At 34.5% G+C, this 15,390-nt stretch overlaps 2 protein-coding genes across 7 annotated transcripts; both read right to left on the bottom strand.

Moving 5' to 3' along the window:
• Positions 1-27: 27 nt before the first annotated feature.
• Positions 28-11,611, bottom strand: LOC136208452 (uncharacterized). Of its 5 annotated transcripts, none has more exons than XM_065999340.1 (16): positions 11,225-11,611; positions 7,877-9,335; positions 7,616-7,673; positions 7,139-7,483; positions 6,966-7,047; positions 6,734-6,837; positions 6,389-6,515; positions 6,216-6,310; positions 5,843-5,966; positions 4,221-4,301; positions 3,338-3,436; positions 3,090-3,251; positions 2,269-2,391; positions 2,113-2,169; positions 605-742; positions 28-357 (listed from the first exon to the last, which is right to left on the bottom strand). In XM_065999340.1, exons 4-16 carry the CDS (start codon positions 7,177-7,179, stop codon positions 145-147), a joined length of 1,446 nt encoding a protein of 481 aa, XP_065855412.1. In that variant the 5' UTR covers positions 7,180-7,483; positions 7,616-7,673; positions 7,877-9,335; positions 11,225-11,611; the 3' UTR covers positions 28-144. The 5 variants fall into 5 exon arrangements, with proteins under 5 accessions (XP_065855412.1, XP_065855408.1, XP_065855409.1 ...); XM_065999336.1 differs by having other exon boundaries at positions 3,069-3,251; positions 7,841-9,335; positions 11,225-11,606; XM_065999337.1 differs by having other exon boundaries at positions 3,069-3,251; positions 7,612-7,673; positions 11,225-11,606.
• Positions 11,386-15,078, bottom strand: LOC136208454 (uncharacterized protein At3g52155, chloroplastic). Of its 2 annotated transcripts, XM_065999345.1 has the most exons (6): positions 14,696-15,078; positions 14,368-14,467; positions 14,051-14,230; positions 13,569-13,686; positions 11,630-11,724; positions 11,386-11,525 (listed from the first exon to the last, which is right to left on the bottom strand). In XM_065999345.1, exons 1-5 carry the CDS (start codon positions 14,946-14,948, stop codon positions 11,656-11,658), a joined length of 720 nt encoding a protein of 239 aa, XP_065855417.1. In that variant the 5' UTR covers positions 14,949-15,078; the 3' UTR covers positions 11,386-11,525; positions 11,630-11,655. The 2 variants fall into 2 exon arrangements, with proteins under 2 accessions (XP_065855417.1, XP_065855416.1); XM_065999344.1 differs by having other exon boundaries at positions 11,386-11,724; positions 14,696-15,077.
• Positions 15,079-15,390: the final 312 nt, after the last annotated feature.

The raw sequence follows: 15,390 nt of genomic DNA, 5'->3' as shown, positions 1-15,390 counted from the left end.
TTGTGCCTACACATAGAAAGACAAGACTGTATGAGAGTGAGAGTTTCATTCCATTCAAAAGAATCTGGCCATAGTGCACTGACCTGCTAACCAGAACTAAAACAGTTACAATTTACTGAAGCTTTTCCTAATCTACAGTAGCAGTCATGAAGACCTGTTTCTCCTATGATTTACTCGCTTGAGAATACAGTGGCGCAGCCTCTTACTAAAAGCTTCAAGCTTTTCAAATCTCTCACCCTTGACCTTCTTTGGTGCTGTTGGAGACTTTTTCTTTTTCTTCTTTTCTTCCTTTGGTGGTTTTGGGGATTTCTGTTGTTTGCTTCTTAGAGGAGTTGCAAAGCCCTTTAGACTAGTCATCTGCATTATCAAAGAAAAAACAAAAAAGTTAAGTCTAGAACTAAATGACCATATAAATAATTATATGAAGCTGATTAGAAGATTGGAGTGGAGATCAAAATGTCTAGAACTTTCTGGCCGTTTAAAGAAGAATTCCCGAAAAATGCTCTGCATGTTATGCTCTTGCTCAAACAAGGGTAACCCTTAACTCTAATGCCTCAACTCAAATGAATGTGTGGATACATATATAACAGAGAGTGAGAAATACCTCGTTGCTGTTGTCAGCAGCTCTACATTCACCAGAAGATTCTTCATCACTGCCTCCTAGGGAAGAGCATCGTCCCCAACTCTCTCTGTTTGAGCTCGTATTTGAACAACATTCCTCGCTGTGGCCATTTGGCTTATCCTGTAAAATCAGAAATCCGATGTCAGTTTTAACAATTACAATTCACCATTAAACTCAGTGTGGACCATGTTGCAAGTCCATGGACCACTTTCTACATGTTCATGTTCCTGAGAAAGAATATTCAGCATTCTTGTCTGATTGTCAAAATAGAAGGCAACAAATATACTAAGAGTTTATTGTTTATCTATTTATCCATATGACACCCTTTTTAAAAAAAAAAAAAATCCAACCGCAGAAGTTCTCTGCGGAATAAAGATCCTCACTTTCAGGATTGGTTTGACCTTGTATCCAACCTTTAAAACATTGCCTAATGAAACCTAACTTTAGCAGTATTGATCAGTTGAATTGTTTTAAGAAAAAACAATAAGTAAAACCTGCTATAAAAGAAAATAAAATTCTCCCCATCTTTCTCTCTTTTTCACTTTCACAACATCCCATTTTTGAAGACACTCTTCCTCTAATCTGCACCACCAGGAACAGAGAATCCTAACCACTATCTTTCTACTTCCTTATAGCTCAACCAGATCAAACATGACTGAAACGTCCATCCCACCCCCACTCAATTTTCCACCTCCCGCAGTTACGGCAGCTAGTATTTAAGACTTCCCCCCTTCGAGACTAATAATATCCGCTCATAATGGAATTTTAGTTATTGTGCTTGTTTGTACAGAACTTCCACATCGCGCCTAAGGGACAGACTCTCACTTTCTATATTGAATAAAATGCGACCAAAACCAAACAAAAACTCAAAAACCAATCTTATCGAATCGAACCTTTTACATCTGATAGCAATAACACCAAAATAAAATCTCTCTAGTGAGAATATGTGAAGTATTACACAAATTACTTTTCCTGCAAATCATTATAAATGTTTATAAAGCAGTATATCTTGCAAATTTAATGTCAATCTTCTTATTACCAATAAGGTCTCTGGTTTGCAATATGTTAATCCTACTATTTTCTTATTTGTTCATTTTAATGCCAATGTTAGATCTCAGAGTAATTTGTCTCATCACTAGCTTGATAAATGATCACAGTAACTTCCATGTCAATATGTAGAATCAAACTACGAAATTATTATTGGGTTTGGTACCTTGAGAAGAGAGTTCAAGATGGAGGGAGGAAGCTAGTCAAGTGTTTATTTTAAACCCTTTGCTTTCCCTCCCAAGAAGAAAAGGAAAGAAGTTGAATCTGGAGGGGAAATAAAGGAGTTCTTTTGCAACGATTACCTCTGAGATGCTATAATTTGTTGCCTCAAAGGTGCGGGTGGGTTTATGAACCATCAGCATGGGTCTCTCTTGGTTTTTTACTATGCAACATATCAAAGAACCTTTCCATGTGGAATGATTATGATAGAAAATTAAAATCACCTGTAGTTTTGATGCGTCATCACAGCTAATCAAATCACTCTCATTGACCATGGACTCCTGCATCATTAAAGGCAATAAACTTTAATTGAAACCTTAAAAAGGTGGAAAACATAATCAGAGCAGAAAAGATGATAGATAGTGCTACAAACTGGTTACCGGGACAACTTCAGAGAGAAGTTCACTAACAGGTTTCGTGGTTGGAATGCTGGGAGGAGCAGATGAACTTGCAACATCCGTACAGCTAGAATGGAGGCCAGCAATTATCTCGCATAACAGGTTCTGTCAAGAAAAAACCATATAAGTCGTGCTAAAAATAACTGGAAAATAAAAAAAGGAATGCTATCATTGTGCTGGTTCATAGGAGAATATGCGATGAACCACTTCTGGTTGCTAAATGCAATGATAAATCTAAAAATAGTATATTTGCGTTGAAAGTATAGATCAGCACTCCAATGCTTCGAAGATGTTTGATATTCAATTGATTCTGTAGGCCACATGAAGCACTTTTGCTTATGCCTTATGGCCACTACATATGTTCCGACATTGGATCTTGATACCCATTATAGTGCAAGAAATCTCCCAATGGAGGAGGGGAAAGTACAAAAGTATTGCATTAACTGAAAACATAGAGAAATAGCAGCACCAGATTGAACACTTTGACCTTCATTATCTACTACCAAAAAGGCAAGATATAAATCAAGTGTCAAAGAGTTTTGGTTGCATTCATTTATACATATATGCACTTATGTAGTTATGTAATACACAATTGACTGATGTCAAAAAACCCTTCTTAAATTATTTGATTGTCACCCTATTCTGGGTATCATGCAACAATGCATTGCCTCACATATTTGATATGGATCCGCAGGATTTCGTTGTCTACCTAAGGCCAGCATTAAACAGAGCAGATCTCTTCTAATCATTCTCAAAAAGCTCTATGTGAAATTGGAAATCACCTCATCTATGCCAGAACCAACCTTCAAATCTCCTAGATTGTAGTACTTCTCAAGATTACTGGAAGAACCAGAACTTTGAGGAGGGTGAAGAACATTGAAGAAGAAAATGGAAACTGAGTCATAATAAAACTGTGGCCGAGAGGAGTTGTGATCACCATCGAACTTTATCATATTTTTGTCCCCCTGCACAGAGCCATGTACTTAGTAAATGCTACAGTAATGAGTCAATACTTCAGAGGAAATTGAAGGCACTTGGAATGATACGTTACTGCATAGGACTTAAAAATGAGGTCAGAGTGGTGAGACTGAATGAATCTGTCTTCACTAGCGTGTCCAAATAATACAGGAATAAATGTTTTGGGTGCAACCTGCAAGCATCATTGAGCATGCTAAAATTAATTAAGCTAGTGAATTAATATATTAAGGTAAAGAGAGAGAGTGAGAGAGGAAGATAGAGAGAAGAGGAAGAAGGTGGTCATGTTCAATTCTGTAGCACAAAAGTAATGGGTGATGCTGTCGCCACTGCCTAGTTGTCCACCCAATCAACTCTCACATTCATCATTCACCCAAATCAATCACTCTCCTTTGTTTTACTTAATTATAAAAATTCTAATTCTACATTCATTAATTATATAAAACTGTAGACCAGCTCAGAGGCTGTTGGTTTTCGATTTTCCACCTTTAAACTTTCGATGTGCAATAAATAAGACTGATCCTCACCAGCTCCTTCTCTTAAAATGTAGAGACTCAAATTCAAGCATCAAAACCAAAGGAAAGTTTTGGGCCAAATGCATATATTTGCAGGCAGCACAGAAATTTGTTATTCAGCATTAAAATCAATGGGTTGGATGAAATATGGGTAGTTGGTTGGTAGATTGAGCGAGAATACTAAAAATTTATGTAAATCCTTGTCATCAAATGAGAATATAGATCAGTAGGGTGATCTTAACTGATAATGGTAAATGTAAACATCAAATGTTAATTCTGAGGCCAGCTTTGGAGGGGGAAATCATTCATTTTGAGGGTAGTTTACCAAAATAAAATTTGTAACATGAAACAGGGCTGTGGAAATGGCCTCTCCAAAACAAAAACGAAATAGTTGTTCTTGAAGAAAGAGCAGTCTGTTTTCAGCCTAAAAGATCAAATACAAACCTTTTGGCAGTTAAGATCCATAATGTCAAATTTTGCCTTCTTCTGAATTACCCGCCGCATATACTGCACTGCCATCTTAACCTGATCACATATTGAAGGGGAAAGTTACACTTATGCAAACAAGGCATCAAAACGTACTATATATACAAGACTGGCCATGGAAAATTCCAAGTTAATAATTGATGCGTGGACACAGATTTGATTTAAAGCCTCTTCCTATTATCAGCGTTCTTAATGATTTCTCAAAGCATCCCTTTCTTTTTGTAAATTTCTTTTTTCTCCAATTTGGGTTCGGTTTTAATTCGGTTTTACCTATTATTCGGTTCGGTGTCGGTGTGAATTATTTTGATCATTTCGGTATTCGGTTCGGTTCTGTACCGATGCACACCCCTATTTTACCCGAGTTAAATAGCTCACTTAAAAACAACCAAGCCTTAGTCCCTACTAGTTAAGGTCCCTATAATGAATTCTTCTTTTCGATTCATTTCTGTTCATTGTAAGATCATCAGAAATCTACAATAATTTGAGGTCATTTTCAGTGAATTTCATCCAAGTTAAATAGCTGAATTGAAAATACAAAAGAAATAGAGACTACCTTTTTTACTTGGATCTTGTGACAAAAGAAACTCGGGGAAAAAAAAAAGAGTTTCTTAGGATTTTTTTGGGGCATGATCAATTTGGATAAACTATGTCACCATGCTAGGTCAATGGAGATTGCTTTGCCATCAAGAAAATTGAGAAAAATAAGGTATTCTTTCATTGCATATGTATACAGTTCAGGAGATTTTTCCTTTTTGTTTCTTCAATTTCTTTGCAGGTTAACAATTTAATTGGTTATTTAAGAATTTTGTTTTTTAGGCACTTCCAGATTCCTTTTTACCTGAAATGTAAATGACGTGGGTCAATCTAACTAGAATAGGGTGGTTTAGATGTTTTCGGGTTTTTGGTAGTGAATGTTTAAGCACAAGATCTTGAGTTTATTTTTATTTTTTTGCTTTTTTTGTTGATAGATTCTTATTTTCTTGTAAAGTTAAAAATACAGTTCCTAACACTAACCCACATTTCATTTTCAAATTAGCTGCATATACTTAACCCTGATGTAACTAGTGGCATGCAAAAGTAACTAGCTGCATATTCTTAATTTGTTTGCTGAAAAGGGCACAAAGGCATGATATAGAAATAGTTAAAAGACACCCACATGATTTGTTTTTAGCGTACATTGGTATGAAATTTAAAACAGACAATCGAGGAAAAGAAGTGGAAACTTTCAAAGCAAGAAACTAAGGCGATACATAGTTATTCTGTTATTGAAATTACAATTTTATCGAGACAGTTTTATGACTTCATAGTAGAGATTGTTTATTCAAAATTCTTGTAATTATGTAACAGAGATGGAGACAGAGATCACAAGAGAAGGCATTAATGAATTGCAAAAGCTTCTCATAGGTCAGCCATCAATCCATGCAAAGAGTGGAAGTAAATAAAGAAACGGTATGTCAGAAGTATTGTTATTTACCATCCAAATTATATCTGACTACAAGAAAAAATAGCTCTTCAACTCCCAACATTTAAGAACACATGCCTATAATGCTTTCAATAGTTTAAAGGAGAGAGAGAAATACAGTAAATTTTGGAAGCCGAATTTTGTACACATCTACAAGTTCCATCATTAGATCAAACAAATTTGAAAAGGCACTATCCAAGACCATTCCAGCAATGGATGGGTCTGCTGCTCCATAAAGAAGGCTGCATCATTTTATAGAAAAATTGTATATGAGCTGTATCAGGAGTTAAAGGGGAATAAAATAAATAACTAGTAAATAATCTAGTATGTCATACTTTCGAAGAAACGAAAATATGAAAACCATTCCACATCCCAAGCTGACAAGTGCATAAAAACTTAACAAAGCCTTTCAGAACACTAAGTAAAAAAACCTCACTGAACTTCAAGAGAAGATGACATGGAAATAAGCAAGAAGAGAAATGGCAAAATACCAAGTAACTGCGCCCATTGATCTTCCCCAAAGGCCTATGCGTGAAATTTGTTTGTCACTTCTCAGATATGAAACCACAACCTTGAGGTCATCTCTCTGTCACAAGACCAAGCAAAAGAACTGAGAAACTTAAGAATTTTGAGTCATAAGAAACTGAAAAAAGAGAGAGAATACCTCATGCCAACCAAGGCTGACATAATCACCATCAGATAAGCCCGAACCAGAAAAATCAAGAGTAAATACGGTAATATTTGATGGAAGTAGAATTACTGCAGCCTCATTTGCATCTGCTCTGCATCCACTGCATATTGTGCATGATGAAAATAGAGTAGAGCTCAACCTCTATTTGAAGAAGAAAAGTTGATAACAATAAAAAGTTCTACGAAAATGCTTAAAACATTCCACAAGTTGCATGTCTTTCTACCAATTCAGTAGTGTCTATCTACATGTGTTCACTATAGCAGTAGACTAAAAAGAAGTGCCACAACTAGTGGAATTTTCTTGGTGACAATTGCCTACCTGTTCCCATGGCAGTAGATAACACAAGGAAGAGGAGAGTCTTCAGGGAAAGGTGAAGGTACATAGTGGCTACATCGTAAAGCATGACCCCTAGTATTGGTAAGCTGCAAATAATGGGAGTAAATGAAACAGTAGGCTTCAAAATGAGCACAAGGATCTGCATATGTTACTGCAAATGAGGAAGGCAGCATTCAAAAGTGCATAGTGTCAATCAATTGATGTCCATACTTGCCTCCAAGTCTCGTCTCTTGTATGATCTACCAGCAAGAGTGAATTCCTTCTCCCATAAATACTGATCAGGGTTATAATCCGCTCTGTATTTACAGAGCAACAACAAGTTACATAACATCAGCCGCTGTTTTATCGGTTATAAAGATGTATTCATAAAGGCATAAGAAATGAAACCTGGGAGGACGGATGACAAAATTGATGAATTGCTCGATCATATCCTAGTTCTGGTAGGGCATCTGAAAGATCTCCGTGTTAATTGAAACCAAACATGTGGAGAAACGGAGTCACTGAGCAAACTAAACCACCATTCACTTGTCTCCTCTACCATTTGTAACTCTTCCTCTCCATAATGACAACAGGATATGAATATGAATCTGGATGTTCCTTGTATACACACTAGTGTAGGCCAAAAAATGTCAGGCAAAGAGCAGTTTTCCTCCAAGAAAGTGAATGAGGGTTTCTAAAAGCTAAATTCAACAGTGTCAGCCAGCCTTACTTCTTCTGCTCCGCCTTTCCTATCTAATCACCACCAAAGAAAATAGCATTACTAATTACTGTTCCCAATTTATGGGGGCTTTAAATAAAGCTAAGCATGAAAAGAAATGCAACAACATTTCAGATCTCAAAGCTCAAAATTCTTAAAATACCTACATAGATAATGAAGGAAAGCTCAATGCGTAGCTTCAAGACTCATAACCAAAGGCATAAACTGAATGAGAAAAGGGAAAAGTAAGTTTAACAAGATGGGTATCTTTAAGACCTAAAAAGCTAACAACTTTACTGGCAACAGCAATGCAGATTTAGAAGAACAACAAGGGGAGAAAAAATCAATAGCTAAAAAGAATTAAAGTAGTCAACGGGAGAGAGATAGAGTACCGGAAAAAAGTAGTTTAGAGCTACTTCTTCACTTACTTGACTAATCGTCGGAAACTGGGAAGAGAGAGACAGACGCGGAGCAAGCACGGACAGAGAGGCAACAGCTGCGATACTACTTTCTTTTCTTTTCTTTTCTTTTCTATTATTATTATAATTATTATTATTTCTTTTTTTTTCGCTTTTATTTATTTTACTAATAAATAAAAAGAATAAGGTACCAAATTAGACTTATGGTTTATGGAGAAGTATAAATTTAGACTCCACATATAAAATAGAATTTAACATATTAATATAAATTATGTATTACATTCTGTTATCGAAATCTAGGAAGAGTGGGATGAAATGGTAAAAAAGTGGAGCAAAAAATAGGAGGTGAGGGATGAATTGAAATTATACGAAGAAGATGAGAGAAATTTAAGGGAAGTGAGCAAGTCATCAAGCCAACGAATCATTTCAAAAAATTATAAATAGACCATAAAACCTTCATTCCAAACCTCAATCAAAAAAACCATAAACATACCTACACAATGTCGAATTCTTTTTAGAACTTTAGGTTTCTTTCTCCATAATTCCTAACTTTAATTTAGCTTTTTTAAGGTAATTTTAACTTCAATCCAATCCTCTAGCAACCCATTTTTAATTCATTTATGTTCAATTGTCAAGTCCCGAGTCCAAAAAGTTATCAATTCCATAGATTAAAGCTTGTTGAAATCATTTTCTGTCTAGTTTATAGTTTTTGTCCAACATTTTTCCAACTCCTTTTTAGACTGTTTAAAGTCCAATTTTGCTCTCGACTTCTCATAAGCATTCGCTCCTAACATTCTGAATTTCAATTTAGCACTTTGTTTTGCTCAAATCCATATCTGAAAGCTCTCGTATGAGTTGTCCAAAGTTCAGTCCAAACCTGCCTCACACTTTAGTTACTCGTTCCATTTTCAATCCACTCAAATACCACTCGAATCAGAAATTCATAAACAAAGTCAGCTCTGTTCTTTGCCAATCGCTCATAGTGTTCAAGAATCCAAAACCGACGTCAATTCAACACCTAACCGAGATTGCCAATTATGGCTCCAAGTTTGTCATTTTAATATTTCATTCCATTTCTTTTATTGTAATTTTAACAATTCGATTTCTGTACATGTTATTGAATTGTTTATGCTTTAATTTGTAATTGTTAAGCTAAATGATTATTAGAGATTTCAATTGTAATTATTTTATCTTATGCACATATATTCAGACCTTTAATTACATCAATAAATACTCATTTTTTCCTAATTCTATGTCAATCTCGTATTCTTATTTACTTTTATTTACTCATCTTTTGCTTATCCGCAATAGTTTAAATAAATTAATTATCTAACAAAGTTTTTTATAACGGCCGTAGAGATCTAAGAATGGCTTTTCCAATCTTTGAGAGTTAAATTTTTCTGACACGCAAATCCATAAACTTAACCATCCACCTCATTTCAGAATTAAATTTTTCTGACATACCCACCTACAAAACCATAAGCAACAAAATTAAAATTGGCATATTTACAAAATATCGTTAACAAACATTATATTCAAATTTGATCCCACTTACTATAATATTTATCAAAATTATACGCAATGGTTAATTGGAGATATTCAAATTTGATCCCACTTACTATAATATTTATCAAAATTATACGCAATGATTAATTGGAGCCTCTAAAATTTGATCCAAGTGAGTGATACTTGTTTGGTAAACAATTAATTAATTCTTGTAGTAACCAAAAAAATTAATTAATTCTTGTAAATTCAGTACTTAATCAACTATTTAATCCTTCTTATTTTTTTTTATATGAAAATACAAAATAATTCTTAGTTTTATAAATGAAAAGCTTTTAGTCTTTTTCTTTTCAAATTATTCAATATATTTGTAATAAAATTTAGTATATACACACTAACGATTCTACACTTAAATACATATTAATATATAAAAAAAATTATATTATTTATTTTCTTAAAATTTTATTCTAATTTTATTTATAATTTAATATAACATCTTTAAACCAATATTAAATAGTAGTATCATGAATCTAGATAAAAAAATCAAAATCATATTTTTGTGAATTTTATTAGAAATAAAAAAAAAATCACATTTACAATTTTATATAGCTCTACTCATAATTTTGTAATTTTTAAGATATTTTTCATCCATTTTTTATAAAACAAAATCTACACCACTAAACTAAAATTCTATAGTTATATAAAAAATTAATAAATCAAATACTACATATTGTAAAAATTAAAATTATATGAAAAAGAAGAAGGAAAGAGAAAAAGAAAAGCAAATGTTTTATCATTATAAATAAAGTGCAGAGTAATTTTATCATTATTTAATTTGACCATTGAGTCTAAAAACAAGATTAAAGAGTTAATGGAAATAAAATGTAAAGACTATGATTATTAAAAAAAAAAGCAGAAATTAACTAGTAATATGTAAAAACATAAAACTAATAAATTATTTATCCTAATTTGTTTTTGCCCATGTAGTTCAGTCAAACTAGAGCAAATGGAAAAATGTAAGTACAATTAGAACTAAGAACTACTACAATGATAATATACCCCCAGCTAGGGGTGCCAACGAGCCGAACCGATACCGAACATGACTTGGCTCGGCTCGGCTCAGCTCGAGAATGAAAAAGGTTCGGCTCGAGCTCGAAGCTCATCGGGCTTGGATTTTCTAAGCTCGGCTCGAGCTCGACACAAGTTCGGCTCGAGCTCGATTCTTTTCGAGCCAGCTCGAGCTCGTTTGGTTTTTACATTTTCGAGCTTGTAATGGGCTCGGTTCGAAAAAAGCTCGTGATTCGGCTCGAGTTTATAGTTCAAATTTAATAGTATTATTATCCAACTTAACAAATAATTTTCAGAATAAAATAAAAATAAAAAGTCATTCGATAAACAAAATAAAATGTCAAAACAATTCAAATTTAACACAGTCAAATTACAACATTTGAAATATGTATATATATATATTTCTATATAATCAAGAATTGGTAAAATAATATATTAAAAAATAATCAAGCTTGCTCGCGAGCTTTCGAGTCGAACCTAAGAAAGCTCGTGTTTTGACTCGTTAATCCTCGAGCCGAGCCTAATAGGGCCGAGCTTTGACCGAGCTTTGGCCGAGCCGAACTCGAACTGTTTGCGAACCACACAGGCTCGTTGGCACCCCTACCCCCAGCCCCAAACTTACCAATGAAATTTAATGACCCTTCCAACTTTGAAAATGATGGATTAACCTCTAAGTTACTTGAAGTAACATAACCATCTAAATCTTTCGTAGCAAAGCAAGAGGAGATTTGTACAAGTCAATAGATCAGTTTAGAGGAATCACTTTAAACCAGTTTAAGAAGTTACCTATTATTCTCAAAGTTCAGGAGACAATCAGCTTTTATGCTCATCTTGAAGGAATTGTATACGTATTGGGCCAAAAAGATATGTTCCTGAAATTTTGTAGGCTGTAATGTCAAATTGTTTATCACATCCGCATCCATACGCATTTGGTTGCAAAGTGAATAGATCTCCAAAACCAACAAAAACTTTTTACATCCGTATCCATACGCATTTGGTTGCAAAGTGAATAGATCTCCAAAACCAACATTTTTTTTGACCAGGTGGATGATCTTGTTTTGATGTTTCCTCGGACCAAATCAAATGCCTAATATATATAAACAAAAAGGACAAATTGATTCAGCCACTAACATGTGCAAGGTAGAATCACACCTCTTTTCTATCTTTTTTTTAGGGGGAAGGGCTGCTAACTTTAAATGGTATTCAAGGTGCTACTGCTACAGGCTATTGCTTGGTTTTACAATGCCCTCAAGTTTCCACCCACCGAGCCCAGCCAACGCAAATGCCTGAGAGTGTAATGCACTTGGTAAGATAGAGATCAGATCATTAAATATATCAAATGTAACCAGAACAATAAGAACAAATTATTCTCAAGTTCTACCCTCCATCAGAATCATACAACAATATCTAAAAAGTCTGATTCAAAACACCTTCTTCACCCAAAATGTTTCTGATTCAGCACCATCTCTTTCCATCCCAAAATATTTCTTTCCGTCTCAAGCGTATACTTACTAAAGCCTATGTCACCTAGTTGCTTCTTTTGATTTATTTATTTTATAACTGAATGCATTGCACCCATTACCTGTCACAACTAATTTCTACAACTCGATTAAGCCTTACACGTAGAAAAATCATTCCAGCAGGACTCAAATTTGAAACCGTTAGTTCAAGGATCAGAGCCCATGCTACTTTGATTAACACATTAGTGGTATCTTATATAGGCATCATAGTAGACTCTATGAGATGAAATTTACTAGGGTGCTAGGCTTCCCCTTTTCAGCAGTTGTATCTCAAAGACAAATAGATTATAGCAAGTACAAGACCCAATCTTAATAGTTTGGTTTGGCTAACTATTTGCTTATAACAAGTTATGCCGATTAAAACACTCGACTTCCTGATTGCTAGATTACCATGAAATCATAAACCAACCAGTATGCGGATTTTCATCATCTCTGCTGCAGTTTTATACTGGTTTCTTTTCATGATTCAGATTAATTTTTCTTTTTATATCTCTTCGTTACATTACATCTAAATGTTTTAACTCCTTATCCACATTGTCTAAACATTTTTAATAGCTATACTTTTTTCCATTCTACAATACCAAAACATTCTTTGCTATTGCAGAACCAGTTTTATCTTTATTCTACTTTTGCTCTACCCTTCCACATAAGCTTCTCCAGAATATATATCAGCCTGGCCATAACTCCAATTTTTTTAGGGTAAATAACTTATTTGGTTAAATTTTTTAAATTTTTTTACAAAAGGACCGAAGGGTTAATATTGACAAAAGATAGGGACCTTATAATGTGTTTTTCAAAATAAGGGGACTAAACAATGTGTTATGTAAAAAGGTGGGGACTAATAAATTATTTACCCTTTTTTTATGTACAAACTCATATTGTCGGTAATTCCAGAAAAGGACAACATAATTCATAACCACGTATTCCACTTAGATTCAGGTCAAAGACAATATTTGAAGAGCAAAAAAGGAAAAAGAAAATATGATATTTTTTTTTGTTTTTGTGTGTTTCCCCCTTCACTGCACATCTCTCACTCGCTCAGCTTGTCCAGAATCCATATCAGCCTAGTCGTAGCTACATTTATTCATGGAAGGACCTCATAATGTCAAAAAAAGTATTGTAGCAAAGGACAGCAATACTTCATAACCAAGTTGGAGTCCTGGAGTTTAAGTATCCTCAAAATTAGGTCTGAGACCAAATTTGAACGAGTAGAAAATTGGAAAGGAAAGTGAAGGGAAAAATAGAGGAGAATGTTGGCATGGGGGGGAATAAAAGGCAAGGAAAAAAGAGAGAGTGAAAGTAACATTGAGCCTTCAAGCTATTTTCTTCCCAAATTGGAGAGGAAGTGAGCAAAAATATTCTAGTCACCTTTTACCCCCTGAAACTGTTTTATTTTTCCTGAGAAAATTTGAAGAAAAGTAAATCCAATTGCTCTGTCAATGCATGATGCAAGAGCAAGTGAAGTGTCATATGCTAGAAACTAAAAACTATTTTATCAGTTAAAACAAACTTATAAAGAACAAAAGCATAAGCATATTTATAAGAATAAAGCATGATAAGTAACTGCGCAAATCAATCAGATGTCACTCAAGAAGGAATAACAGTCTAACCTCCTCCCAGGTCTTCCCAGCAGCTTCAAGCAAAGCAGCGTTGCACGTCTTCAGCTCTACAGAAGCACCAGTGAACATTGAAGCGGCCTCCTCCCACCCCCTATTATGACCCATGCACCTGTATAATTAGCTGAAATTCATTTAAGTTTTCTTTAACTTCATATTGCCTCATCTTGTTCCTTACATAAATGATATGAATGAGTCCAGAGATCTTAAAGGCATAAAATCCAAAAGCCAAAAAACCATATTTATCAAATAGGCCTTTTTACTTTCTTCTTTGTTTTTTTTTTTTTAAATTCCTTTGGTGTCCTTTTCTTGAAATTGATAAGAACTTGGACAGGCATAGAAGGAATAAGAAAATTGAGAAACAAAACGATTTAACTATTGCAGTTTGGGCTAGGTCCATATGAACTAACTGATGCTTAGTGAAATAAGTCAGAAATGTAATTGTTATTGCATAAAAATAATCAACTTCAACTCACATGATAGTAAGGATCTCATCCCGTGAATATCTGCAGATAGCTTGCTGGAGATGCTCAGCAGTCTGTCCATCCATTGCTGCAATAGAATAGAAGCTAGAAAGGAAATAAACCTCTGCATCCAGAAATCCTGGCACTTGCTCCTGCATTATTTGAAGTGTTTCTCGAGTTCGTGTAGCATCACTGTATCAATCACACACTAACTAAGGAGTTAATTTGAAAATCAACCAGTGATGGACAAGTCATCTAGCAGCAGAATTTGATTTTTAACTGGATAGTGTTCAAAACGCGCTATATGGAAGAACAGAGAACATCCAAACCTAGAAAGAATAAGCTGAGGAATCCAACCAAGCTGTTGGAGTTTTAGAGAAACCTTGGCAGCATCGAGCCTTCCTGCTTTGCTCAGAGGTCGATCGTGATCTATGAGGAGACACGAAACGCACAAAGTAAGACATTGCAGGAAAAACGAAAATAACAGAGAGGGACGCGACGGGATTGAGGATTCTATCTGTACGGAAATATAGAAGACGAAGAAGCAAATTCAGTAAAAATTAACTAAAATGTCAGAGAATTTGCAGAACAATAACAATAAAATAGACGACGGTATAGAGCAACAAAAAAAATTGAGTGAACACAACGAGTTCTTACCTCGCAATGAAGCGTTATCCCAAGAACTCTTAGCGTGACGGAGGAGAACAAGGCGGCGGGTGACCAATTTGGAGGCAGCTTGTTGAGCTTCTGCCGCGGTAGCAGATATTACCTCTGTAACCAAAGAAGCACAGGTAGTGGACAATCGACGGGGAGCTCTAGGGTTACACCTTGAACTGCAACCAAGTGAAGAAGGAGACGGAATTGACAGGAACATCATCAGATTGGTAGAATTTGTATTTATGTTGGCCATCTTCACTGCCAGTGTTGCATTAGCGCTAGACTCTCTTTCAAAAAGTTCATAAATGTATTATAAGATCATCACCACACCAATCGGTTGAAGAACGAAGAATTGAATTTGAGATGGATGAATTTTGGAATTTGAGTAAATAAAACTGAAAATTAATAAGGGCTAAATTTAAAAGTTAAGGTGTAAAAATGTTAGTAACATTTTGGTTCATAAGTAATTTTACCTTTTAACATTTAAAATTGTGTAATTTTACTTTTAATGTTGAAAGTCAATACCAACTTTTACTACGTTAATAAATTGAGTCAATTTCAGATACTATTATAAAATACAGATATTTTTGTTCCTTATTTTGCATCAATTAAATAACAATTCGTTCTAAAAAAAGGCTTTCATGTTTTTTTATAATTTAATAATAAAATTATAGATTAATAAATTCAGTGAACTT

The sequence above is a fragment of the Euphorbia lathyris genome, chromosome 10 (assembly GCF_963576675.1).
Source record: "Euphorbia lathyris chromosome 10, ddEupLath1.1, whole genome shotgun sequence".
In the NCBI taxonomy this organism is placed as follows: Eukaryota; Viridiplantae; Streptophyta; class Magnoliopsida; order Malpighiales; family Euphorbiaceae; genus Euphorbia; species Euphorbia lathyris.
This window is presented reverse-complemented; position numbering and strand designations above follow the sequence as displayed.